At 43.6% G+C, this 26999-nt stretch overlaps 1 protein-coding gene across 2 annotated transcripts in view; it reads right to left on the reverse strand.

Annotated features, from left to right (window-relative positions):
• Positions 1-26999, reverse strand: part of BRCA2 (BRCA2 DNA repair associated) — an 86420-nt gene that overhangs the window by 35100 nt on the left and 24321 nt on the right. The window contains exons 8-13 of one of the 2 annotated variants that reach the window (XM_040340440.1): positions 26462-26576; positions 22246-23166; positions 15705-19192; positions 14771-15599; positions 7623-7721; positions 5948-6017 (exon numbers count right to left, since the gene is read on the reverse strand). In XM_040340440.1, coding sequence (XP_040196374.1) covers positions 5948-6017; positions 7623-7721; positions 14771-15599; positions 15705-19192; positions 22246-23166; positions 26462-26576 — 5522 coding nt within the window. Of the gene's footprint in view, positions 1-5947; positions 6018-7622; positions 7722-14770; positions 19193-22245; positions 23167-26461; positions 26577-26999 lie in introns of both variants that reach the window. The other variant, XM_040340439.1, reaches the window with a different exon arrangement.

The following is a 26999-nucleotide window of genomic DNA, read 5'->3' on the forward strand; positions in this document are numbered from 1 at the left end:
GGGCCCATCCGGTAGAATGAACAGCACATCTGTCTTCCGGATCTTCTTTGTAGCTTTAAGATAGGCCTTCATGGCCCTGACAATATCCAAGGTATGCAGCAACCCTTCCTTTCTGGAAGTAGGTTTAGGGAAGAAGGATGGTAATACCAAATCCTGGTTCAAATGAAAACTGGATATGACCTTCGGAAGGAAGGAAGGATGAGGGCGGAGAACGACCCTGTCCTTATGAAAAACAAGATATGGTTCCTTACAGGATAAGGCTGCCAGCTCCGAAACTCTTCTTGCGGAAACTATGGCAACCAAAAATACTAACTTCCTTGTCAGTAGAACCAAAGGAATATCAGCCAACGGCTCAAACGGTTGTTTCTGTAAACTTGACAGAACAAGATTTAAATCCCACGGACAAAGCGGGGATTTAACTGGAGGTCTAATACGTAAGACCCCTTGAAGGAAGGTCTTAACCAGCGAGTGGGTGGCCAGCGGCCGCTGAAACCACACTGACAGAGCAGAAATCTGTCCTTTGATTGTGCTTAATGCCAATCCTTTATCCACTCCTAGCTGGAGAAAACTTAATACTCTATCGATGGTAAATTTGCGAGAAAGCCATCGCTTGGACTCACACCAGCCTACATAGGCCTTCCAGACCCTGTAATAAATCACCCTAGAGACCGGTTTCCTGGCTCTGATTAGGGTAGAGATTACTTTCTGAGACAGACCTCTACCCCTGAGAATCAGGGATTCAGCTTCCAGGCCGTCAAATTTAGATGCCGTAAGGCAGGGTGGAGGATCGGACCTTGCGATAGCAGGTCTGGCCGTAGAGGAAGAGTCCAAGGGTCTCCCACTACCATCCTTAAGATTAGTGAGTACCATGCCCTTCTGGGCCATGCTGGAGCTACCAGGATGACTGGTATGTGCTCCACCCGGATCCTGCGCAGCAGGCGGGGTAGTAACTGGAGCGGGGGAAACGCATAAAGAAGTTTGAACTGATGCCAAGGGCAAACCAACGCATCGGTTCCGCAGGCCATCGGATCCCTTGAGCGGGACATGAACCTGTCTAGTTTCTTGTTGAGTCTCGATGCCATGATATCCACGTCCGGCACTCCCCCTCTTTGGCAGAGTGCTTGAAAGACTAGTGGATGCAGAGACCATTCCCCCGGCCATAGAGTCTGGCGGCTTAAGAAGTCCGCCTGAAAGTTGTCCACTCCTGGAATGAATATTGCCGATATGCAGGGCACATGAGCCTCTGCCCATAGAAGAATCAAGCTCACCTCTCTCTGAGCGGCTTGACTCCTGGTTCCCCCTTGGTGATTTATGTATGCCACGGCCGTGGCATTGTCTGATTGAATTCTCACCGGGAACCCCTGCAATTTTGACGTCCAAGCCCTGAGGGCTAGTCGAGCAGCTCTGAGCTCCAAGATGTTGATGGGCAACTGCTTCTCTGGCTTTGCCCAAGTACCTTGGCGAGTGCAACCATCCAAAATTGCTCCCCAGCCCGTCAGGCTGGCGTCTGTGGTCACTATCTTCCAAGCCACTGGGCTGAAAGACCTCCCCTTCAGTAGATTCTGAGGGTCTAACCACCAACCCAGACTTTGTCGGACTCTTGATGAGAGCGGCAACGGGATATCCAAGGCCTGTGGCCTTCTGCTCCATGCTGACAGGATGGCTGCCTGTAGGATGCGAGTGTGGCTCTGGGCGTATGGTACCGCCTCGAATGTGGCCACCATCTTGCCTAGTAACCTCATACATAGGCGAATAGTCGGTTCTTTCTTGCTTAGAACCAGTAGAATTAATTCCTTGATGGCTTTTACCTTCCTCAGAGGTAGGAACACTCCTTGTTGTTCTGTGTCTAATCTCATGCCGAGATATTCCAACTGCTTTGTGGGCTGGAAAGCTGACTTTTCTCGATTTAGGACCCAGCCGAACCTCTCGAGGTATTGGACCGTGAGGGCCACTGCTCGCTCCAAGCCAAGACGAGTGATCTATGACTAGGAGGTCGTCCAGGTATGCTAGGATCGTGACCCCTTGGATCCTTAGTTTGGCTAGGATTGGAGCTAGGACCTTCGTGAACACCCGGGGGGCCGTAGCCAACCCGAAGGGAAGCGCCACGAATTGGAAGTGACGCGAAGCCACCATGAAGCGTAGATATCTTTGATGTGGCTGATAAATTGGAACATGAAGGTAGGCATCCTTTATGTCTATGGACACCATGAAGTCGTCCTTCTGGAGTGTGGCAGCTGCTGACCGCACGGATTCCATCCGAAATGAGCGGATCTTTAGATATGCATTTACCATCTTTAGGTCCAAAATTGGCCTGACATCTCCATTGGATTTTGGGATGATGAATAGGTTGGAGTAGAAACCCAGCCCCTGTTCCAGGACTGGTACCTCTACTATTACTTCCTGGGAAAGTAGATGATCTAATGCCGATCTTAATGCGGCTCCCTTTTCCGGATCGTTTGGAATCCTCGACTTCTGGAAATGAGGAGGAGGAAACCTTAGGAAATCTAATTTGTAGCCTGTGGCCACGGAAGACCGTACCCACTCGTCGGGAATGCTGGCTTCCCAAATCTCTGAAAAGAGTCGCAGCCTTCCCCCCACCTTCGTGGGTGGGGGCGCCCCTTCATAAGGTTGGCTTGGGGGCTGGTTTTGCTGGTTTGCGAAACCACTGCCTTTTGCCTCTAACAGCCTGTCCTTGTGATCTGCTGTTGAAGCCGAAGTTTGCTTTTGCAGGAGGCCGTCGATACTGCTTGGCATTAGAGGGCCCCTGCCCAGGGGAATACTGTCGTTTAAACGCAGGTCCCTGAACCTTCTTCTTAGTTGGCAAGAGAGTACTCTTGCCGTTTGAAATGGTCTGAATGTATTTATCTAGGTCTTCTCCGAAGAGTCGTCCTCCATGGAAGGGGAACCCTACCAGGAGCTTCTTGCATGGGGGCTCAGCCTCCCAGCTTTTTAACCATAAGAGTCTTCTCATATGGATAAGGGATAACGATAAACGTGACGCTTGCTGGATAGAATCCTTGATTGCGTCTACCGTAAAACATATGGCCTTAGGGACATCCGAAAATTTTTCTGCCTGCTGGGCCGGAATAAGTTTAAGCATCTGCTTAAATTGATCCGATAATGCTTGAGCGACCCCAATCGCAGCCACAGCTGGCTGTACTACTGCCCCTGCAGTAGTGAAGGAGTTCTTAAGTAGTGCTTCCAAGCGCTTATCAACTGGATCCTTGAACACCTGTATGTTTTCTACAGGGCATGTTAACGATCTGTTAACACATGAGATGGCTGCGTCCACTGCAGGAGTAGCCCATCTTTTGGAAAAAAAATTTCTTCCATAGGATATAGGACAGAGAACCTTTTAGGTGGTAAGAAGATCTTATCTGGCTTGTTCCAATCTTGGAACAAAATTCCCTCTAATAGAGGATGGATCGGAAACACAGCATTGCTTTGAGGCGCCCTCAGTGAGCCCAAAGCTGAAACCGTCGATACCTGGAGATCTGGTACTGGCAAGTTGAATGCCCTATGGACCAAGTCCGACAATCCTTGAATCCACCAGCTCTCCCTCAGGGAGACTGCCCCAGACTCCTCTGTATCCGGGTCTTCGATCCCTGAACCTACTTGGTCCTTGTCCAAGAGGTCGTCCAATTCCCCTGAGGAAAGGACCTCCTCTTCTGAGGGTCCGCGCTCGGGCGACGGAGATCTATTCCGCTTACTGCCCCGCATAGCTGCGGCTATCATTTTTCCCATGCTTTTCTGCATCTCTTTTAAAGAGGTGAGTAATACCTCCTCCGTGACCATCTTAGGGTTGGACTGACCCGCGTCAGCTCCAGCCCCAGATCCCGATGGCCCCAAGGCTCCCTGTAGGGAAAACAGCGGCATACCATGGTACAATACCGAGGTACACCTGCTACCTATTGGTATTTGGAACTATAAAAGTTAATTGTCCAAACACCTGTTTGGGGGATAAAAAAAATGCTTCCTCTCCCCTAGATGACTTTTTTTTTTTTTTTTTCGTTTTTGTTTCAAATCCAGGAAAGAAAAAACATTCTGTCCCCCTGAGTAGTATTGCAAAGAAAAACTATGAGATGGAAAAGAAACAGCCTATTTCTAGGCTTGAAAAAACAGTCCTCTGAAGACTGCAATATCCTTTCTGGCCACTGTGTGTCCTCGGCGCCCCGTGCTGCCGCTCTGGTCTTTCTCCTCAGTTCCAAAGTATTGAATGGAACAAACAAGGAAGGGCCGCCCCTTCCTTTAAGCCACTGACCCGCCCTTCCCCCCCCAGCAATCTCAAACAGGAAATGCCCCTCCCGACAGGGGGAGGGGGGGGGGATTTTGGGAGGAAGGGACCTCTCTGTTCCAGCAAACTGCAGCCTGCAGCCTGGAACCATGAGGAGGTCAGCGTTTTGCCTGCTTGCAGGCTCTGAGGAGGAAGACTGAATGGAGCATCGCCTGGAGGCCTGCAGGTAAGCAAAGCTCTCTGACACACACATATATTTTTATATAACACAGGCCCCACTCAATGCTTTTCCAACACTACAAGGGAGGTCACATCTTATGGGGAATAATACATAGAGAGCCATCCTATCTTTATGATATGTGACTAGTTTGCCAGATGCAGTGCATAACTTTAGGCATGTCCCCTGTGACCCCCCAGAAAAAAACCTGCTAAGAACCAAGTTCCGCAAGTTTTCCCCTCACTTACCTGCTCCATGCCGCAGGACTTTGCCAAGCAAGAGGCCCAATCTTCCCCCATCTCCGTGGGGATGTCTAGACCTTCAGGCCCTGGGTTCCTATGAAGGATCCACTGTCCTGGGCCCATATAGCACCCTGGCAACAGAAAACTTTAGGTACCCAAAGGTTTCTAAGTTCTGGGCCCAGGGTCCAGCTCTCTAAAAAGAAAAGCATTATGGGCTATACCCCAAGGGTTTGGGGTCCGGTTACTGACCACTTTAGCGCTGAGGCTTTTTTGGACAGAACCGGTAGCTCACCTAATCCCAAGGATGCGGAGGCAAGCTAAACCATGACTAACACCTAAGATACTGGCGTAAAAACTGAGGTACTCCTCCTATGGGAGGGGGTTATATAGGGAGGGGCATTTCCTGTTTGAGATTGCCAGTGTCTACACCTGAAGGTACTCCATATAACCCATATAGTAATGAATGCCGCTCTGTGTCCCGTGATGTACGATAAAGAAATTGTATTTTTCTTTTCAATTTTTTGAATATGTATTATAGCAGAAAACAAAAAATATTGTTTTTATTTTTCAAAATGTGTTACTTTTTTGTTTATAGCCCAAAAAATAAAAACCGCAGAGGTGATCAAATACCACCAAATGAAAGCTCTGTTTGGGGGGGGGGGAACATCAATTTTATTCGGGTACAGCGTCGCACAACCGTGCATTTGTCAGTTAAATTAACGCAGTGCCGTATCGCAAAAATTGGCCTGGTCATTAAGGGGGTAAATACTTCCGGGGCTGAAGTGGTTAAGAAATATGTCATTTTGATGTGTATTGGAGATGGATTAATGGTTTGATCCTCCCATTTGCCCAGAGATTCAGTGGCACAACATTTTATGACACTGAAATGATACAGCCTTCGTAATCCAAAACTCTAAGCATTCCATAGACCAGCATTCACTGGTCTAGTTTTTATTATGCAGAGAAGAATATTTTGATGTTTTGCTACAAAACATTACATAGAACCAGCTGGGCTCAACTGTATACAAGCTAATTATTTCTTGAAGTATTCATATTTCATGTCCAAAGACGAGAGATAATATGCAAGCAAACATTAAAGAGACAATGAAAGGGGAATAAATTGCAAGTCAGATGGCAGACAAAATCTTGCAGAAAATAGATTTACCATTCTGTCAATTTTGAAAGGATTAGCCAATATCTATATTATAGAGAAAGTATTATAACAGCGGAAGTTCATATTTACATCTACTTTACCTCATAGGATCACAGAATGAGGCCTTTAAAGAAACATTGTATACAAATTTTCTTCTATCTTTAAAATCACCTACAAAAACAGAAAACATTAGAAGGTTTATCATGGGCCAGTATTAGAATTGCTGGAATTACAACAACAAATCCAAAAAGGGATAGAAGTGCAAATGATAAAAGGCAAAACATCATTACTGTAAAAAGGAACCACAGTCATTTATTTTTATTAAATGAAAAGCCAGCAGCTACAAATACTAACTTAATAAACAGACACTTGCCAGACTAAGGATCTAGTGCCATCTCTACCCAGGGCCAGTTCTTCTCCGGTCTTCAGGTTCCGATGCTGCCATCTTGACTGTGGGAAGCTGGCTGCGACTTCCTGCTGCTTCACAGCCGGCTCCCAACCTTGCATGTGCAAGATGGGCTGTGTTTTCAGAATGGTCCCGCAGTCTCCGGGGACATGCGACGTGCCGCAGGGAGATGGGGGGGTATGTATTCTTTTTTTACGTGTATGTAAACGCTAAACAATATATTTATTTCACATAGTTAGTTATGCAGGAGCCACTGCGCCAAAGCCTCCACCAATTAAAACCCAATCAGGTGCCAGTCTAAGGATCCTGTCCTCACTCTGTGCAGCTATAGAAAAACCACACACACCAATGACATCACTCGGCTTAGTACATTTTTATCCAGCCATATAAGCAACACAGTTCCACCAAGGAACTTCCCCTCCATTACATGCATCACCCTTAGGGGCTTAGTAATACATTTCTCCTCTTTTAAAACCTGTTGTGTGAATGCATTTTTAAATACAGCACTCGCAAATCACCCCTGCCCATTTGAATGAATGGGTAGTGCATTCAAAGCACCTTAAAGCGGAGCTCCACCCTAAAGTGGAACTCCCGCTAATCGGAACCCTCCCCCCCCCCTCCGGTGTCACATTTGACACCTTTCAGGGGGGAGGGGGGTGCAGATACCTGTCTAAAGACAGGTATTTGCACCCACTTCCGGCCACACAGTCTGCAGGCAGAACATCACCTCTCCCCCCCCCCCCCCATTGTATTCTGGGAACACTCGGCTCCCAGAGCACAGCGGGAGCCAGTCAGCAGGTGCATCGCAACTCACGCATGCGCCGTAGGGAACCGGGCAGTGAAGCCGGAGCGCTTTACTTCCTGGTTCCCTCACCGTGAATGGTGGGGGGGGGGGGGGGCAGCAGAGTGACGAGCTATCGCTCGTCCTCTGCTGCGGATGGCGTTGGACTCCAGGACAGGTAAGTGTGCCGATATTAAAAGTCAGCAGCTGCAGTATTTGTAGCTGCTGACTTTTGAAAAAAAAGATTTTCAGCGGACTTCTGCTTTAAAAGCACTTTGAAAGCGCTGCAAAACTGGAGTTTTTAAACCCCTTTTTTGGCGTTAAAAGCGCTCTTCTAAAACAAGCAGCGCTTTAGCGCCAACGCGGCCCCAGTGATAAAAGGGATCTTAGAGCTGCATAAAAGTGGTTGCAAACCTCAGTCGTGAAATCGGAACAAATTAAATTAAGGGAAATAGGGAATTCCTTAAACTGCTAACTCACTTTAATCATCATTTGCCGTTAGGCTGAAGAATGTTTTCAACTCTGTTACACAATAATTGACTAATCTCAGCATTGAGGGTTACATGAGATAACCTTAAAGAAAACCTACTATGAGGGCTGCTTGTTAAAGGTTTCAAAGCCAGTTTCGATTCTTGCATCAACGATCTGTCAAATTCTGGTAAAAGCTGTCTTTTGATTGGTGGTTCACCTATGGGTAAACGTTTTAAAAGGCAATTAAAAAAGGCAAACTACAACGGTTTTAGGACAATTTTCTAAATAATCAATGCATTTTAAATTGTTTTAGACACACACATAAAAAAAAATATTGATATACAAACATCGAATACACAGAAAATGATTCCCAGGGGCACTAGGAGTTCCCAGAAAGACAGCACACAGAAGAACGTGCCTGTTTGATTGCAAGTCTGAAAGATGAGTCATTGACTTATGTATTTAAATTAAAGTCATTTGATTCCTTAAAAACAACAGACTTTTTACATTAAAGAAGCAAAAAGAAAGAGCCTAGAAGATTTATAAAAGTAGCCCAAAACTCCACCCGCTGACATAAAAGGAGAATGCTTAATATACAATATTTGATATTTAGCAGGAAAAAAAATATATTCAATTTTGTCCTGCAAATAAAGACATACCCTTACCTCGTCACAGCTACAACTCATTAGGCGATACTTGCATTATTGAGCAGGTCCGTTTTACTTTTTCAGTTCCAATGGTTGTAAAGGCAGGTGTTTTTTTTTTTTTTAACCTTACTGCATAAGAAATCTTCTGCATGCAGAAGGTAAAAAATAAAAAAACTGGGCCGCACAACAGGAGGTGAGCGCTGAACATGGTCTGCAAAGGGCTACCACAGACCGCGGTTGCCGCTGACCTCTTGCTGTGCAGCCATGCCCATGTGTCCTCTCGCAGCTCCTTCACCCACATGGCCAACGATGTCATCCAAACAACAGGGCAGGGGGCGGGACGAGCTGCAGCTCAGAATGGAGAGCACCTCTGGCCTCTGCCTTGCTGATAGGATGATACTGTCAGGAGGACAGGGGAGCCGGGAGAGGACACACATTGACTGATCACAGCCTCTGCCCTGCCAAAGGTAGGAGTCCTGTGCAGGGAAGGCAGAGATTAGAATGGGGAAGTGAGATGTTAGCGAGGAAAGGGGAGGGGGGAAGACTGCAGGGACACTGTGATGGAGGAGGCTGTGATTGTTAGGGGCATGGTTATATAAAGGGAACTGCACTGTAATCATTACAGTTGCCCTTAATAGTGCAGACCCCTTTACATTGCTACCTTTATAGAGCAGTCCCGTTACATTAATGTAAAGGGGACTGCACTGTAATGTAAAGGGGAATTGAGGACACTGGTAGAAAAGGGGCGTTGAGGAGAGACATATTTTCTGTAGATTGTATGAAACATTTTCAAATAATAAAAAATTGCTGCTAAACATACTGTTTTGTGGTGTACTTAATGTGCAACAAAAAACGCATGCACTGTGGAATACATGGAAAACAAACGACCCTAGTTCACATCAGTGCAGTCAGTTCCAGTGCAATATGTAGAAGATAGCTCAGGGCCATTTTGAAATGTCATAGCAGTAATAAGCTATCTTGATGGTCAAATATTACAATGAAAAAAAAAACAAAAAAAAAAAACACACACACAAAAATGGAACTTACGCTTTTCGTAATCCTCCCCCACTACGGTGTCACATTTGGCACCTTTCAGGGGGGAAAAGGGAGCAGATACCCGTGTAATCCACAGGAGAGGGTGTAGCAAAGAAGGGCACTTTTGGTCTGTGTGAGCAGAGTCCACAAATAACTGGGCAATTTGGGTCATAAAATTTTGCATGACAGTGGTAAAGACATCTAGTAAAGACCTAGAGAGGAGAGAGTCCAGCCACACCTGGTGAGCCAAGAAGGATCCCAATGACTGAGCAGACTCTAAGATCAGAGGATGACACAACGCCAGGTTGCAAACATCGGCTTTGTCAGAAGGCGCTATGCAAGTGGACCTGAAGTGTTATTAGAATGTGGGCTGAGGCAGGGCTCGACAAAATCCGGGCGCCAGGTTGCAATTGTGACAAGAAATTGTGACCTGGCGCCCGCCGGTAATTGAGGCCGCGGCCTCAATTACTTATCCGTCGCAGGCCCGCCGCGACCGCGCGGCGGGGGAGCACGGAGGCACAGGATCCTGTGTCTCCGTGCGCCCCCGCCACGCAATCACGGCGGGCCGCGACGACTGGTAATTAAGGCCGTGGCTTTGCGGCCCTGTGAAATCCCAAGTTTCCTTCTGTGACCTGGCACCATCTGGTGGTGGCCGTTGGCATTACAGTAAAACAGCAGTTCTAATGTGTAATTTTTCATTGTTTTCACTGCCATCTCCTTCCCTCCAATTAGAATCCCCAAACATTATATATATTTTTTATTCTAACACTCTAGAGAATAAAATGGCGACTGTTGCAATACTTTCTGTCACGCCATATTTGCGCAGCGGTCTTACAAGCGCACTTTTTTGGGGAAAAGAGACACTTTTTTAAATTAAAAAATAAGACACCAGTAAAGTTATCCCAATTTTTTTTTATATTGTGAAAGATAATGTTACGCCGAGTAAATTGATACCCAACATGTCACGCTTCAAAATTGCGTCCACTTGTGGAATGCCGACAAACTTTTACCCTTTAAAATCTCCATAGGCGACGTTTAAAAAATTCCAAGCTGAGCCGCAATGTAATCTGGGAGTTCGCCCAGATGATTGGTGTCTATCAGAAAATGTCCCCCCCAGCGGATAAGGCCCCGCCCCCCGTATTGCGTAGTTGCGTCACGAATGTCACAGAGTTTCCGAAAGAACCCGAACATGCAGAGCTGCGAGTCAGCTCTACACGGCGCCTGCACACCGACTGGAAGCCGTGTAGAGCTGACTGCGCAGGCGCCATATAGAGCTGACGCGCAGCTCTGCATGTTCAGTTTCTTTCGGAAACTCCGTGACACTCGTGACGCAACTATGCAATACGGGGGATGGGGCCTTATCCACCGGGGGGAACATTTTCTGATAGACACCAATCATCTGGGCGAACTCCCAGATTACATTGCGGCTCAGCTTGGAAACAGGAGTGAGATAATAATAAAAATACCTATTAGAATAAACAAACGTGCCAATGAAAGCACAGTGTTGATGAGGTGAAACACAATTGTCAATCAAATTGAGACAGAGCTGAAAACTAAAAATTGGTCTGGGCAGGAAGGGGGTAAAAATGCCCTGTATGGAAGTGGTTAACAACAAAAAACAAGTAACACTTACAGACAATGCTGTGTGTACAGCATAGGTAGCGTGTAGTACAGCGTGTAGTAAACCGAGTGTCTCCACTCTGCGGCCGCGAGCGGATGACGTCACCGGAGAAAAAGAGCTTCTAATTTTTTAATGAAAAGGGTTATTACCCGTGCAAAAAATGCTTTACATGTAGACACACCAAGGAGAGTAAAAAAGAAAAAAGTACATTTTAAATCCAGCTTCACAGGGAAAGAATATCTCCTGTGAGACTGAAGGGGTGGTCTACCTTCTAGAATGCCCATGCAAAATCCAGTACGTGGGTAAGACAAAAAGAAAACTCTGGAAAAGACTTCGGGAACATACACAGAACATAAAAAATGGGTTCCCGAAGCACAGTCTATCCCGTCATTATGACCGCTACCATAACAGAGACCCCTCCTCACTGATGGTATGGGGTATAGAGAAGTATAAACCCCATTGGAGGGTAGACAATAAAGTACAGAGGATTAGTCAGGCGGAATCCCACTGGATTTATGAATTATGCTCTTTGACGCCGCATGGGCATAATGTGGAGTTTGATCTTAATTGTTTTATATCAAACTTTTAGCATTTTACTTTATTCTCCCTTTTTAAATATATTATATATTTATAGGATTTTATCATCATTATCTTTTAATTTTTAATTAATATTTATTGCGGCTTTCTTTTTTCCAGTATTTATTCTATTAACTGATTGGCTATCCCGAGATATTCCCCAGCATATGGGGTTGCTTTTTATCATATTATTGTTTCCCGCATTCACTTTGGAAGTTCACATTTAATACAGGTTGTTTTTTCCCCATTATCTACTATACATGTCAATTATTGCCTTCATGGGTTAATCTGAGCATCCGGCTCTATTAAGTATTTATAGGTTGGATCCTTATTATATAGTATTAACCTCATTTCTATGTAATTTTAATACTGAATTCATGTGGTATGTCTAGCATCCAGCAGGGGGTGGTGATGCACCTGTAGCGGTTAGCTGGAACTTGTATGCCAATTCATGCCTTTTTTTCACCACTAGATGGAGAAAAGTACATCGTTAGGAATTGTTTATTTTTAAATGTAATACTTATTATTGCGCATCCGAGCTTATATTTTATTGTTATCATTGTGCATATGTAGTATAAGATCCGTTGTTCTAATACCTTAGCCATTCTAATATACGGCAATTATAAAAGTCACCTCCTTACCAGCCACCCTTCATCCTATGACTAAGTGACGTGTGGTCGTCACGATACGCGTGAGGAAGGAGGGTTGCTGGTGACGTCATCCGCTCGCGGCCGCAGAGCGGAGACACTCGGTTTACTACATGCTGTACTACACGCTACCTATGCTGTACACACAGCATTGTCTAAGTGTTACTTGTTTTTTGTTATTAACCACTTGAGATCCGCGCTATGGTCGAAAGACGTCCACAGCGCGGCTCTCAAGTGCCGGGTGGACGTCCATAGACGTCCTGCTGTTGTTGTTCGCTGTGCGCGCCACTGGGGGCGCGCAGCGGGGAAACAACGTGCCCGGCGCATCGCTCGGGAGCCGATGCGAGTGCCTGGCGGCTGCGATGTCTGCCAGACACACGCGATCGTCAGTGACACAGCAGGACGTGGAGCTCTGTGTGTAAACACAGAGCTCCACGTCCTGTCAGGGAGAGAGGAGACCGATCTGTGTCCCTTGTACATAGGGACAGAGCATCGGTCACCTCCCCCAGTCACCCCCCTCCCCCCACACAGTAAGAACACACCCAGGGAATACATTTAACCCCTTCCTCACCCCCTAGTGTTAACCCCTTCACTGCCAGTCACATTTATTCAGTAATTAGTGCATTTTTATAGCAATGATCGCTGTATAAATGTGAATGGTCCCAAAATTGTGTCAAAAGTGTCCGATACGTCCGCTGCAATATCGCAGGCCTGACAAAAAAAAAAAAAAAAAAAACGCAAATCGCCGCCATTACAAGTAAAAAAAAAAAAAAATCAAATCTATCCCCCATTTTGTAGGCGCTATAACTTTTGCGCAAACCAGTCGCTTATTGCGATTTTTTTTTCTTTTTACAAAAATACGTCGAAAAATACGTATCGGCCTTAACTGAGAAAAAAAATAGTTTTTTTAAAAAAAAATTGGGATATTTATTATAGCAACAAGTAAAAAATATATATATATATTTTTTTAAATTGTCGCTCTTTTTTTGTTTATAGCGCAAAAAATAAAAACCGCAGAGGTGATCAAATACCACCAAAATAAAGCTCTATTTTTGGGGAAAAAAGGACGCCAATTTTGTTTGGGAGCCACGTCGCACGACCGCGCAAATGTCAGTTAAAGCGACGCAGTGCCGGAAGCTGAAATTTCGCCTGGACACGAAGGGGTTTATGTGCCCAGTAAGCAAGTGGTTAAACTGCAAATGGTTTTACACTATGGAGGCTTCCATGTTTCTCTGTTTGAGTGCCATCGCTGGGACCCTGTGAGCTGCCTTTTGGGGGATTAGTAACAGCAGGCTGGCTGTGGGATACTTTGCGATCAGCATTCATACAGGCTTTATACAAGCCTCTTTAAGGTAAAGGGCTTGTGGGAACACTTATATCCACACTGCGGATTGCCTGGCGTTTGGATTTGCAAGCACGTGTGCACATTATTATTTTGCACTTCAGCAGTTTCTGTGAAAATTCGATTACCAGTGGAGCACTTATGCACTTTGCTAAATTCTGGACTGTTATTTCATTTTAATTTGCACGACTGTGCACTGGACACGTTATTTATTTTATTTTTATTTTCAATTTTTTTATTAATATTTTTTTTCTTATTATTTCTAATCTTAAATCCTGGTTTGGATTTTATGGGAAAATTTCACTATAGACACTTTATGGATTGGGTTGCGCTCACCCATGCATGCTGAACATTTATTTTAAGGAATTTTTGCATGCAATATTGTATTAAAATATATTCATTGGGTCTGACACTTATTACATTATTGCACTTTTAATGGATGGAGCACTTTAATGATTTTTTACTTATTCATTCATATATGTTTTATGAAGTTTTATTGCTGAGCATTATTTGGACACTCTAGGATTACTTTATTGTGTTTCACCTCATCAACACTGTGCTTTCATTGGCCGTTTGTTTATTCTAATAGGTATTTTTCTTATTACCCTCCTCAATTTGTTGATGTCGGATGTTTTTTTGATCTTATTTGGAGTGGAACATTTTTAGATACACAGGAAGAATTTCACTTTGACGCACTATTCTTATTTTATCATATATTTTTTTCCATCAACAGGAATTACTATTATGGTTATTTCGTTATTTGCAAGCGCCATTACACCCCCCATATTTTCAATCTGTTATCAGTGTGTGAGCACTATTAGTTGTGGCTGCTGCTTGTTAGTTATATTTGTTTATTTAGTTTCGTTTTATGTGCCCTTGTTAGGTTGGTTTTGCGCATCAGTTCCCCCCATTTTTATACATGTTTTTCAGCTTGGAAACGCCTACTCCCACGGGAGAAGTACCCGGAACTTGGATTGCAAATATAGATTATAAGTTATGTGTAGCCTAAAAAAAAAATAAAAAAAAAAAAAGCCAATTGTACATGTTAGAAGTATAAAGAATTTAGTCCGATATAGATGTTATTTGGGTGAACCTTTGCTTTAATCCTCTTGTATTTTATTGTATTGTAACTGTATTGTCTCCCTTTCATATTGTAAAGCGCTGCGTAAACTGTTGGTGCTATATAAATCCTGTATAATAATAATAATAATAATAATAATTATTATTAATAATAATAATGAAAAACCCAGAATATCAAGCAACAGATTATCCAGATTTCTCAACTATGTATTCCTTCCCTAGACAAAAACATCTGAATGCTGGGACAGCTAGCTATCTTCACTACTTCTTGAAACAGAGATTAATAAAACTAAGCAAAGAAAAAAAAAAGTGACATACCATGTGAAGTTCTATCATCAGATCTTAATCGCTTCCCATTTCTAAGAATCAGAAGCTTGTTGGTAGCGTCTGCTTTCATTATACCATCAGTTAAATCTTCATCATCCATGAAAGCTTTTGCACTTTCAGCAGCCTCAATTTCAAAATAGTTCTCAGGTGTGCGAGATGTCATTGAAGAAACAGTATTCCTCTTGCTAGGTACTCTTGTATTGTGAAATGGAGTGGAATGCCTAAGCATCGGACGCTGAGAATCACAAGAGCTTGCAATAGATGGTCTACCTATGTTAATATTCTCTCTTGTCCTTGCCCTGTGGTTCTGCAATTCAACAAGCTCGTCATTAAAATTAGCAATAACATCAGCTTTGTTCACTAATGGAGTGAGCGTGTTTGCCGTCTTACTACTGTTGCTGTCACCTTTCCCATTAGGACAATGTTCTTGAAGGTTTTCAGATTCTGTAAACTCTTGAAATAGGTCCTTAACTGTCTGTATTGCCGTTTCTGAAACAGAGACTTGTTTTCCACTTGCTGTGCTAAATCCAAATCTATTAGTAGTCGTTTTAGGTAAATTACTTGTTTCTGAAGTTTCTAAAGTTGTCTGCTCTTTTGGCTTTTGATGTAATGATGTTTGAACTTTGGATACACGTAAAGGATTGTCACCAAGAACGTCCTCAAGTTTGTCTTGTTGCGAGGGACAGTTTTCCATTTCTGAAAATATTTGTTGAGCTTTCTTTAAAGCCTCTTCTGATAAAGTTACTGTTTTACCGCTGGCAGTGCTAAAACATGGCATCCCAGGCATAAAACTGTTATTCACTAACATTTTGGAAGCTTTTTCAGGCATATGGTCTTCAGAAAATGGATACATACCACGGCTCGTTTTAGAGAGTGACATTAATTCTTTAGTGCCTGAGTGAAATGTACTGGGCTTCAAAGTCATTTCATTTTCTTCACGGTTTTTAACACTGATTGCTTTGCTTTTACCTTGAGCTATACTTTCATCAGTAATGCCATCTTCACCATCAGCGAGCAAAATCCTTGCTTTTAGGAGGGCATCAGCAGACACTGCGACATTCTTTCCACTTGCAGTGCTAAAGCCTGGAGCTGGAAGTGCAAGGATTGTTTCCTTTGATACAGTGGGTGATGCTGGGTCTTGTACATTGCTGCTCTCTGGGGTATTCCATTTAGTATTTCTTTCTACACTCTGTTTAAGAGAACATGAGTTTTCCAATTGCCCGTCTATTTCAGCAAACATTTCACAAGCTTTTTTCAAAGCATTTTCTGACATTTGAAGAGGTTTACCACCTGCTGTGATAAAAGATGGCTTCACTATATTGGGGGCAGTTTCCTGTGGTAAATGCATATCTCTAGGCTGTGCTACTCTGGACGTTTTTACTATAGGTGGTAAATCAGTTTTTTCCAAACAAGAATCAGTGGTGCCATCTCTAAGAAATGGTTTCATTGGATTACCCTCTGCTAGACGTACCTTACTAAGTTTTGTGTTTTCTGAGGAGCACAAAACAAGATCCCTGCATTTTTCCTGATTACCTATTTCAAGTCCAGTCTGACTGGATTGAAATCCATTTTCCAACCCACTATTATCAGTATCAGATAACATCCGCCTTGCTTTTTGGAGAGACTCATTAGACACTGCTACTGTTTTCCCACTTGCTGTGCTGAAACCTAGAGGTGGAGGGACATTAACAATCACTTGTGTGGTGTTTTTCGTGGCAACATTACAACCCCTAATGTTCGGCTTACTCAATTTAATTTCAGCTGGATTTGACCGAGGTCTATCGTGCATTTGCTGGTACTCTATTCCCTCAAGTCCATTATGTACTGCCAAATCGGTTTCTGCAAACATCATTTTTGCTTTCTGCAGAGAATCACAAGAGACTACTACAGATTTACCACTAGCTGTACTGAAACCTAGTAGAGGGAGGACAGGCTCTTTTTCTTGCAGGGTTTTGCTTAATACATCTTGTACGTTGTTGGTATTGGGTGACCTGGAACTGATCTTCTCTACGTCACACAGACTGAATTTAGAATTCTCCCCAACAGTTACCAGATGGTGGTCATCTATATCAGCAAATATCTCTTGAGCTCTCCTCAAAGACTCTTCAGAAAGATGAACAGATTTACCATGTGCAGTGCTAAATTCCACTCTCTTTGTATTAAGAGTATCTTCCTTAGGCAAGGATATACAATGAGCCAGTTCTGATCCAGAGACCTTGTCAAAAATTGTTTTTTCTTTCTGGACAGAATCGTGAGGAATAGGAGCACCTGTTCCACTTGTGATGAAACCAACAGCAGATTGTTCGACAGTTAGTTCATGTGTTCTCTTGCCAGGTTCACCATGACTAATTGTGTTTATATTTTCCTTTACAACCACACCGGAAGTCGAACCTTGATTCCTATCTATGTCATCTGGATGTAATAGATCATTAAAGATGGATTTTGCCTTTGCTAGAGCTGCCTTATCAACACTAATAACTTTGCCTTTTCCAGTAGAAAACCCAACTGGCATTGTCGAGACACAAGAAGCAGAAGCAAGACTTCCACAGGATGCAGTGTTGATATTTTGTACACAAAATGCTTCTTCAGAACCGCTAACCTCATTACCACTATCCACAAACTCATTCATCAATTTCATTTTGGAATTATGTTTCTCTCTATTAAACATATATTCATTAAAAGTTGAACTCCTTTTTTCACATTTTGTAGAGGATTCGGTTTTGGAGTATACAATGCTCGATTCCTTAACATTACGCGGAACAGTGATAGAATCTTTTGAAACTTGCTGAACATTTGGTGTCGAGGGAACAGCTGAAGTTGTAGGAAAATTCCCTTTGTTGACATCTGTTGAGGGGTGCTTTACCGACAATGTGGTATCATCTAAATCACAAAACAATTCAAAAGCTTTGACCATATCGTCATCAGTAATGTTTATGCATTTCCCACTCGCTAAGCTAAATCCACCAAATTTCTTCTTTTTGTCTTTGGAAACCAATTTTTCAGATACCGAAGCCACACCAGAGTCATAAGCAGTTGCTCCAACAGAGTTATCTTTCTTTTCCAATGACAATTTGACACTGGAATCTTTATTTTCTACATGTTCTGCTCCAGTTGCAAAGCTATCATTGAAGTCAACATCGTTCCAAACATCAGAATTATTAAGATTCTCAGATTCGCCAATACCATCTTCAGCACTCCGCAAGTTTTGATTATTATTTGATGTTACGGTACCGGTTTTCCGAAACTGTGTGAAGTCAAACTGACTGTCTGCATTCTCGAGAATAGAAGACAGTTCACTGACTTCAGCTTTCTGACTTTCTGTCAGTATCTCACAGAAGCGGGACTGGATTTCAGAAGATAAACTTGTTTCCTTCTGGCTTTTTCCATCAGATGTGCTACTTTTGCTATGTTGCAAGAGTAAAACATTTTGGCTACGCATCCCTTTAATTTGGACTTCTTTGGAGGAATGGTTGTTTAAGCGTAATAGATTTGAAGTTCGGCTATCCTTTGTCTCCTCTGTTGACAGCTTGTTCAAGGGCTCAAAATTATTATCTGGTTCTCTTGCTTTCTCATTTTCTGGCACCAAGTTAGCAGCTGGCGTACGTAAATCCTTATTGGTGATGATGTTATCACACATTCCATCTTCAAGATCTTTAAACAGGAGCATTCCCTTAGCGATTTTACATTCATCAACTTTAATTTCCTTACGTGATGCTGTTCTGAATCCATTGAACACTGATGCTGAATCAGCAATGTCAAGAGTGTTGTTAATGTCAACAGCTGGAGGTAAAGGGTGACTAATATGATGTATAGGATCATCGTCTTTAAACAGAAGTTCTCCCTTTCTCAGGTTTTCTTCTGAAATAGAAATAAGCTTGTTAGATCCTGTTTTAAAGCCTCCAAAGTTCTCAACCTTTCTGATGCAAAGAGATACATCAAGTGGAAGACTGTCAGTGCTGGCATTGTGATGCTCTGTAGTTGAAAAAGCACATTCCTCGTGGCTGTCAAGCTGTTCTTTATGGTCTTTGGTGACATCTGAAGAATGGTCATTTTCCATAACTTGTTTTTTAGCTAATGTAACATCACTGTGCCCTACATTTTTATCAATACTGTTTTTTTTGGAGATACTAACAGATTCCAGCAAGGATTTCTTTGAGGCATCTCCAGTATTCCTGTGTTCTGTCCCCTTTACATCCGCTTGGATATTAATGGTTGTTGAAATGTCAGTAGCAGTGTCTAAACGGGGTGCTTGCTTAGAAATTGGTTTGTCCACGTGCTTCAAGTTCAAGAGGTTTTCTTCAATTTCCTGGACATCCAGAGCATCCTCTTTCAAATATTCAGAGTCTTCTTTAGGTTCAAGTTGTGCATCTTGCTGTATATGTGTACATGCTGCATTCACTGAATCCAGTTCCTCTGAAATTACAAAAACACTAAATTAATTAGTTTTTAGTAAGAAACCAGTTACAACACGAAGGAACATTATTTAATTAATTTTTCACGACAACAAGACATCCTAACAGGAATTTAAGACAAAAAATGGCCAGCACTCTGTAAAATGCGTTTTGAGTACTCAGTAGGTAGTAACACATATTGAATGTTTTAGGCCCCTTTCACACTGGGGTGGGAGGTGCTCTGGCGGTAAAGCGCCATTATTTTTAGCGGCGCTTTACCGTCAGAATTGAGGCGGTATTTTCCCCCGCTAGAGGCCGAAAAAGGGTTCATCGGGGCTTTCACACTGGAGAAACAGCGGCCGCTGGTTCAGGTCGGTTTGCAGGCACTATTTTTAGCGCAATAGTGCCTGCAAACCACCCCAGTGTGAAAGGGGTCTTAGGGACACATAATCCTGCCTACTAATTAAACACTCAAAATCCATTTACAGAGTGCTGGCCTTTCCTTATCTTAGTTTCTACAGTTCATCTGTTGCCCATGCAACCGCACCAAAAACAAGGCTTCTGTGGTACGCATGCAAGATGGCGGTCTATAATACCGAAGGGAGTTTAAACTGACAAGGTCATAAATGTACAATTAAACAACTTTAATTGTAGTGAACTATTGCCACACAAATGCCTACATATAACTAGAATATGATTTAATCTATGCAACGTCATGCTCCCACTGGAACATCTTGTGCATATGGGGCCAAAGCCCAGCACTTGCTCCTCGCAATGTGGAGAAAACTGTGGAAAGGTTTGGTGCAGGACCACACTAGCCAAATTTAAAGAGTTGCTGCACAATGGATTTTTGTTTTTTCCAGCTGCATAATTAACACCACACACAGGCAAAGTTAGACACATAGGGCCAGATCCTCAAAAGGGATACGCCGGCGTAACTGCTGTTACGCCGTCGTATCCCTGTTTCTAACTATGGAACTGATCCACAGAATCAGTTTTCCATAGTTAGACAGAAGATCCGGCATGTGTAAGGGACTTACACTGCCAGATCTTAGGATGCAGTACCGCATCCGCCGCTGGGGGCATTTCGTGTCGAAATGCCGCCTCGAGTATGCAAATTAGCACTCACGGAGATCCACAAAGCTTTTACGCTTCGTTTTTTCTCCGTAAGTTTTAGTTTGCAAACGCAAAATTAGGGCTGCTTTTACAAAGTGTAAACTGTTTACACCTTGTAAAAACAGACCCTTCTGTTCAGCGACGCGATTTTTTTTTTTGTTTTGAATTTTTTTTTTTCACGGTATCTTTTTTTTCCCCCGACGCAACTTTATTGACACGTCGCAATCCACAAAGCTCGGCGTAACGTAATTTCGCGCTATGCACGTCGGGAAAATGACGTCACGAGCATGCGCAGTACGGCCGGCGCGGCAGCGCGCCTAATTTAAATGGGAATCGCCCCCATGACAAGAGGAACGCCTTGCGCTGGCGGAATTTAAGTTACACAGCCCAAAATTTCAAGTGCTTAGTGGATCGGGCACTTAGGTAGAAATTTTAAGGCAGTGTAACTTAAATGGGAAAAATTAAGTTACGCCGGATCTTTGTGGATTACCCCCTTAAAGCCTAAAGCTGGCCGTATATGGTTGTTTTTTCGATTAAGCAGCAGGCTGAACGAAAAAAAAAAACGAATCCCCCATCCACACACTCAAGGTGGATGGGGGAATCCTCTCTACATATTCTGACAGCAGGGGGACTCCCATATTGTCAGAATACACAGATCAGGGCTGCAGACATTGGCTGAAGCTGCTGATCTAGCAGCTTTTACCAACAGCGTGGTTTAGATAGAATTGTTAGATTGACTGCTGTTCAACTGCAAAGGCCACACATAGATCAATCCCTGCTGAACTGGCCAAATTTGGATCCATGTATGGGCCAGCCGGACTCCAGGTTTGACTGAACTTAAAATAGTTTGTTTAGACCAAGCTTATCCAAACTACTTTCTTCACCAACAGATGCGTTTGCGGTCAATGCTGTATACACTGTATGGGCCCTTTGACATGGATGCCGTGTGTGCGGGCTCCGCTTTGCTCAGCGGAGATCGCTCCGTCGATCCACGCTGAGCAGGCAGATGACAGGTCAGTCTCTGCACACTGTGCAGGGACCGACCTGTCAGAGCGCAGCTCTCCCCTATGGGGGGGGGGGGGAAATCGGATGAAGACGGACCGTAGAATCCATCTTCATCCAATCCACCAGACGGATGGAAAATAGGGTTTCCATCCGTCACACTTTAGCGGATCGGATGTCAGTGGGCATGTCACCGCTGACATCCATGGCTCCATAGAGGTGCACGGAGCGTCCGTTCAGGTCCGCCTAAAAAAAACTGACAGGCGGACCTTAACGGTCCACCCATGTAAAAGGGGCCTTAGTAGCATCAGCTACATACAGTACTGTATTCCTGACAGTGGGACAGGGACTTCCTATCCCCGCTCCTGGAACAAAATCGAGTCAGGTTGTGAAATTCTCAGCCACTCAGAGGAAGCTTTGTATTTCCTGAATAAATAAACTTACTCAATCTAGTTGGCTGAAGAGGAGAAGGCGGATGACGTCTCACTCTCCACCTCAGCCAATCAAAAGGAAACTTTGCATTCTTTCAGAAAATACAGAACTTCCTCTGAATGACTGAGCAGTGCTCAGCTCGACTCAATTTTGTTCCAGGAACAAGACAGAAGTCTCTATCCCACTGCCGGAGCACAGAACAGCGCTGTCAGAAAGTGAAACTATTATTTTTCTCTGACCCATGAATCTAAGCAAACTGACAGGAGGAACTTACTAAACATGCAGTTAACTGGAGAGGAGGACAAGCATTAAGTAGTGCAATCAGGTATTACTTGTGTAGCAAAGACCTTATATTTTCCCAGTTTCCGAATATTACAGTAATTTATATTACTATAAAACATGTTTATGATAGTACATATGTAATATTGTTATAGTACAGAATATCACGCTAAACATTAGGCTGTCTGCAACCTTGGGTGATTGGTCTTTTCGCTTACTGTCCTTTAGAAGAATAAATAAACTTACTTTGAACTTCTCCAAATCCAGCATGTTTTTCAGGTATTCTAATAGGCTCATTGTGTGAAACTTTACCAATGTCCCTTGTTCTTCCATCTTGACCATTTTTCCCATCATTTAAACAATACAGAAACTTTGGCTGCCTCTTCAATATAGAAAGTGTAGCTTTTATATTGGTACTCCCTATCTGAGGTCTTTTCTCATTTATTTCTACCAGCACTTGTTGAGCTGACAGCTCCAGGTCAGCTGAAGTAGTTCCCTCTGTTGGTCTAGTGTTCTGAGCACTGCAAGTTGTGTCCACATCAGGCTTTGTGTCAGGTAATGTCTGTTGTACAGTAATGGGAATGGCCATTTCCAGACCATTGGCCACTTTACAGGATCCTGCTGGTGTATGGTATGAACTGGATTTTCCACTGTTCCTTGTTGGTGAATAATTAGTTATTGAAGGTCCCAACTCCTTTCCTCCCCCATAAATCACATCTGTTTGAACTGGCAAGTGCACATCTCCCTGTGTGGTATTTAGATCAGGCAGGGCTATTGGAGACCATTCATATGAAGACGGCATAGAAGAGGGATGAAAATTCGCAACATGCGTGTTTTCCAGTTCAGGTTTGTTGCATTTATTCTGGCTCTCCATATTAAGGAATGCCTCCAAGGAAAATATACTCTGGCCAACAGCAGATTCCTGAACCCCATTACTATCATTTTTTTTTCTTCTTTTGGCTCGATTATCAACCTTCACTTTTCTCAGTCCTGGAGGTTTCTCACGAGTAAAAAATATGGACAAGATGTCTTCCATCCCCTCAAGAACATTCTCAGTCTTCTGACAAGCATCTTTATTCTTTAGAACGTTCTTTTGCACCTCCCCAGACTCAGAAGATTCAAATGCACCCCTGGCTGCTTCATTAGGAACAGCATAAGCTGAATCAGCTACAAAAAAAAAAAAAAACACAATCAAACAAACATTTAATGGAAACATTTTTAGCTTGCATGTTCTTAAAATGAAATCATATAAAAGGGAGGTCCTATCAAGGTAGTAGGGAGCACTGGCAGCTTTCGGACCACAAAGCATAAAACACATTTCTTCAGTAGAGCAGGCCATACATTAATCCAGGGCTTGACAAATCCCAGGTGCCATGTCACCATGGCGACTAGAAAATGCATCCTGGCGCCTGGGCTTTTGTCAGCCCATTCACTGTTGGTCTGAATTATTAGAGGCCAGACCCCAAGTCCAAGGAGCAACAGCTGCAGCCCTCCATGAGTTGAATCCCTCTTCTGCCGCTATAGGCCAGGCTGCCATTGGCTGGGCATTGTAGTCGGATGGGTTCTTATACAGAACAGCAAGGGCTGCCATTGGCTGGAAGTTTCATGTGGGCAGGTTCTTATGGCTGAGAGCATGCGATGCACAGGGGCTACAGAATTTCATAGATGGGAGCCAACGGGGACACTTCATGCTGATCTTTACAGGAGGTTATTGTCACCATATCTCTACTTATTTCAGCAAACAGAGCCGGTGAGGAGGGCAGGGCAGTCTTATTGAATGATGGGCACACCTGAGCGATGCCCGGGTGCATGGGGGGGGGCCCCAGGATCAGGTTGGGGGTTCACTGGCCGCTGGTGACACTCTAGTGCATGGGTGCTCAACCTGTGGCTCTCCAGCTGTTGCAAAACTACAATTCCCATAATGCCTCAGCCTTTGGGAGACATGCTTGTACCTGTCAGCGGCTTGCAATGCCTCATGGGAATTGTAGTTCCGCAACAGCTGGAGAGCCACAGGTTGAGCACCCATGCTCTAGTGTCACCTCTCACCACCTTCTCTCCATATTACCCCCTTCCCTCTCACCTCCTCATTATTTCTCACCCCCTTCTCTTTCCAGCCAGCTTTAACCCTGCGTTACGTCTGGGTTATTGTCTGGCCGCTTTGCTGCAAGTAAAGGTTAGTGGGCGCAAATTACTTGCCTTGCCCTGGGCGTTGACTATCCACGCTATGCTAAAAAATTGTCTCCTAACTTTTTTAGCTGGCTTATGGACTCGAAGGAAATATTTAAAGCCCTGCATTAATCATTTGTTTTTTTGTTCAACCAGCAGGTTGGAAAAAAATATATAAAATCATCCGATTGCCCCCACATTCAAAGAGGATGGGGGATTTACTCCCACTGTGCTATTGTGTTCCAATGCTGGGGTGTTTGACCAACTGTCAGAAGTTCTGACAATTTGAACCTTTAGTATCACTTTAAGTCTTACCTGTAGCTACCTTGGATATCTCCTAAACCTGCACAGTTTAGGAGATATCCCCCTGTGTCTGCATGTGCCGAAGTGATCGAAGTGCACTGAAGCAATGGCACGACGTGCCATTACCGGCAGCTCCCGCATGCATGCCAAGTAAGGCAAGTAATACATAATGTGCTAGTATGCTATGCATACTAGCACATTATGCCTTTGTCTTGCAGGTTTTTTTTAAGGGTTTTCAACCACTTTAATGTTGCTGTTTTGTGGCCAGTTTTATTCTGGTCTTTTCATCAATTTTGGGAGGGATGTCCAGTTCTTGGTAATGTTACTGCTGTGCCATATTTTCTCCACTCAATCATGACTGTCTTCACTGTCGTCCATTGTATATCTAATGCCTTGGAAAAAAAATTGTACTTTTTTACAATGAGAGCCCTCTGATGCTTTGGAAGCTTTCTGCGGACCATGGGCTTTTGCTGTAGAATGTGACTAAGAAAATGTCAGGAAAGACCTACTAGAACAGTTGAACTTTATTTGGAGTTAATCAAAGACACTTTAAAATGATGGCAGGGGTGTACCGACTCCTATTTAACATGAGTTTGAATGTAATTGCCCAATTCTGAACACAGCTACATCCCCAGTTATAAGAGGGTGTGCAAACTTATGCAACCACATTATTTTTGTCTTTTATTTTTACCCCCCCCCCCAGATTTTAGTTTGTTTTTCAATTGAGTTGTTCCGTTTATAAGTCACATTAGAAGTGGAAAAGGCTGTGAAATAATTTTCTAATTTTTTTTTTCATCACAGAAACCTGAAATTTTAACAGGAGTGTGTAGACTTTTTTTTTACAATTTCTGCTGGGTTTACGGTTAATGAAATGCTGGCACTCATATCAGCCCTCAAAATTTCCACTCGTCTACTAGCATTTGGCGAGTGGATTTAAGCTGGGGGCGAGTGATGACAGGGCTACATGACCAATCTCCCTCCAATCTGTGCCTATACTTAGAGTCCAGATGAGATTAGCGGCCGAAGAGGAAAGGTGCATGCTCGGGAAAAGTAGTCTGGTGAGCCACGCACAGGCAGAGCAGTACACAGGTGCTCTCCTTACAATTCTCATTAAGCCATGGGACCTAACAGTATGACCTCTCTGAGCCTGCCCCCCCTCCCCCGACCAATGTAGCTGGAGAGCAGAAAGTAATGAGTGAGGTGGAGGATTGCAAAAATTACCACTCCGGTGCAGCGCTCACTGAAAGTTGCCCTGACAAGACAGCGGCAGCCTTCCAGTTTGTGCAGTTTTCTTCTCCTTGTGCTCTATGTAGGTGTCCAGCAGTTCAGCCTGAGCACTGTGAACAGACTGGTCTCAATGTGTGCTGTGCAGTGTCAATGTGCACTGTGCTATGGTGTCAATGGCTGTGCAGTTGTGTGGATCTCAGCGCTGGATTGTACTCCCTCCCGCTGTGCTGCAGCTCCTCTCCTCACTGCCAGCCTGAATAAAAGGGGGAAGTGGGGACATGCAGGCTCCTGATGATGAGATGAATGGGAGAGAGAGAGGATGGATGGGAGTTGCAGAGGAGACAGCAAGAGAATGGGGAAGAGACACAGTTCTAGAGCCCTGTCCCTCTGGTCTGACCCCAGTGCCCTGTCCCTCTGGTCTGACCCCAGTGCCCTGTCCCTCTGGTCTGACCCCAGTGCCCTGTCCCTCTGGTCTGACCCCAGTGCCCTGTCCCATTTTGTTAAAGTTGTTGTTGGTAATATTTAATTTTGTAACTTGATTCTGCATAAAACATTTAACAGTGTCATTCCATGAGATAATCTACGAGGGCGTGTTTACGGGTGCAATTAGGCGCAGGGCAGTGTATGAATTAGGTGGGGCAACTGGTGGCGAGTAACTCTTGAGGCCTGGCTAGTAGCTCAGGACTTGAAATTTTGAGCCCTGCGCTATATATTAACACAAGTATTAAATAATTTGCCACGATCATGAGTCCAATTTCTTCCTTACCCAAGTGGTCATCAGCCTTCATTTGGAAGTCCTTGTCAACCTTGGGGTCAGTTGGTCCAGCCATAAAAGATGTTTCTGCATCATTACAAAGCTTAGAAAATAGGCTCTGCACAATCTGCCCGATAAAAGAAATTAATACAATTAAACAGTTCTTCATCAGTGAGGAAACTGCAGTAATCATTTTCATTCACATCAAATTCACAGAGACTGCTGACCATAGAACAAATCCAAAAATAGGGAATGTGAGCATACAGAAAGAATTAGTACTGACACTTAACACCACATAAATGGAGAGATTTTCTACCTAGTATACACTGTATCTTGATAACATGATTAATAAAAATAATACAATGCTACTTAGTTACTACTTAGTTATCCATGAGCATTTTAATGTGTGCTATCCTTTCAACTAAAATTAAAAAAGTGTCTGTGCGCTTACGGCTTCTTAACACATCTTATATACATACATACATACATACATACATACAATGTAAATACAAGCAATTCTGTTCAAAATACAAGAAATTTTTTTTGTGCC

This window comes from Rana temporaria, chromosome 2, assembly GCF_905171775.1.
Source record: "Rana temporaria chromosome 2, aRanTem1.1, whole genome shotgun sequence".
Lineage (NCBI taxonomy): Eukaryota > Metazoa > Chordata > Amphibia > Anura > Ranidae > Rana > Rana temporaria.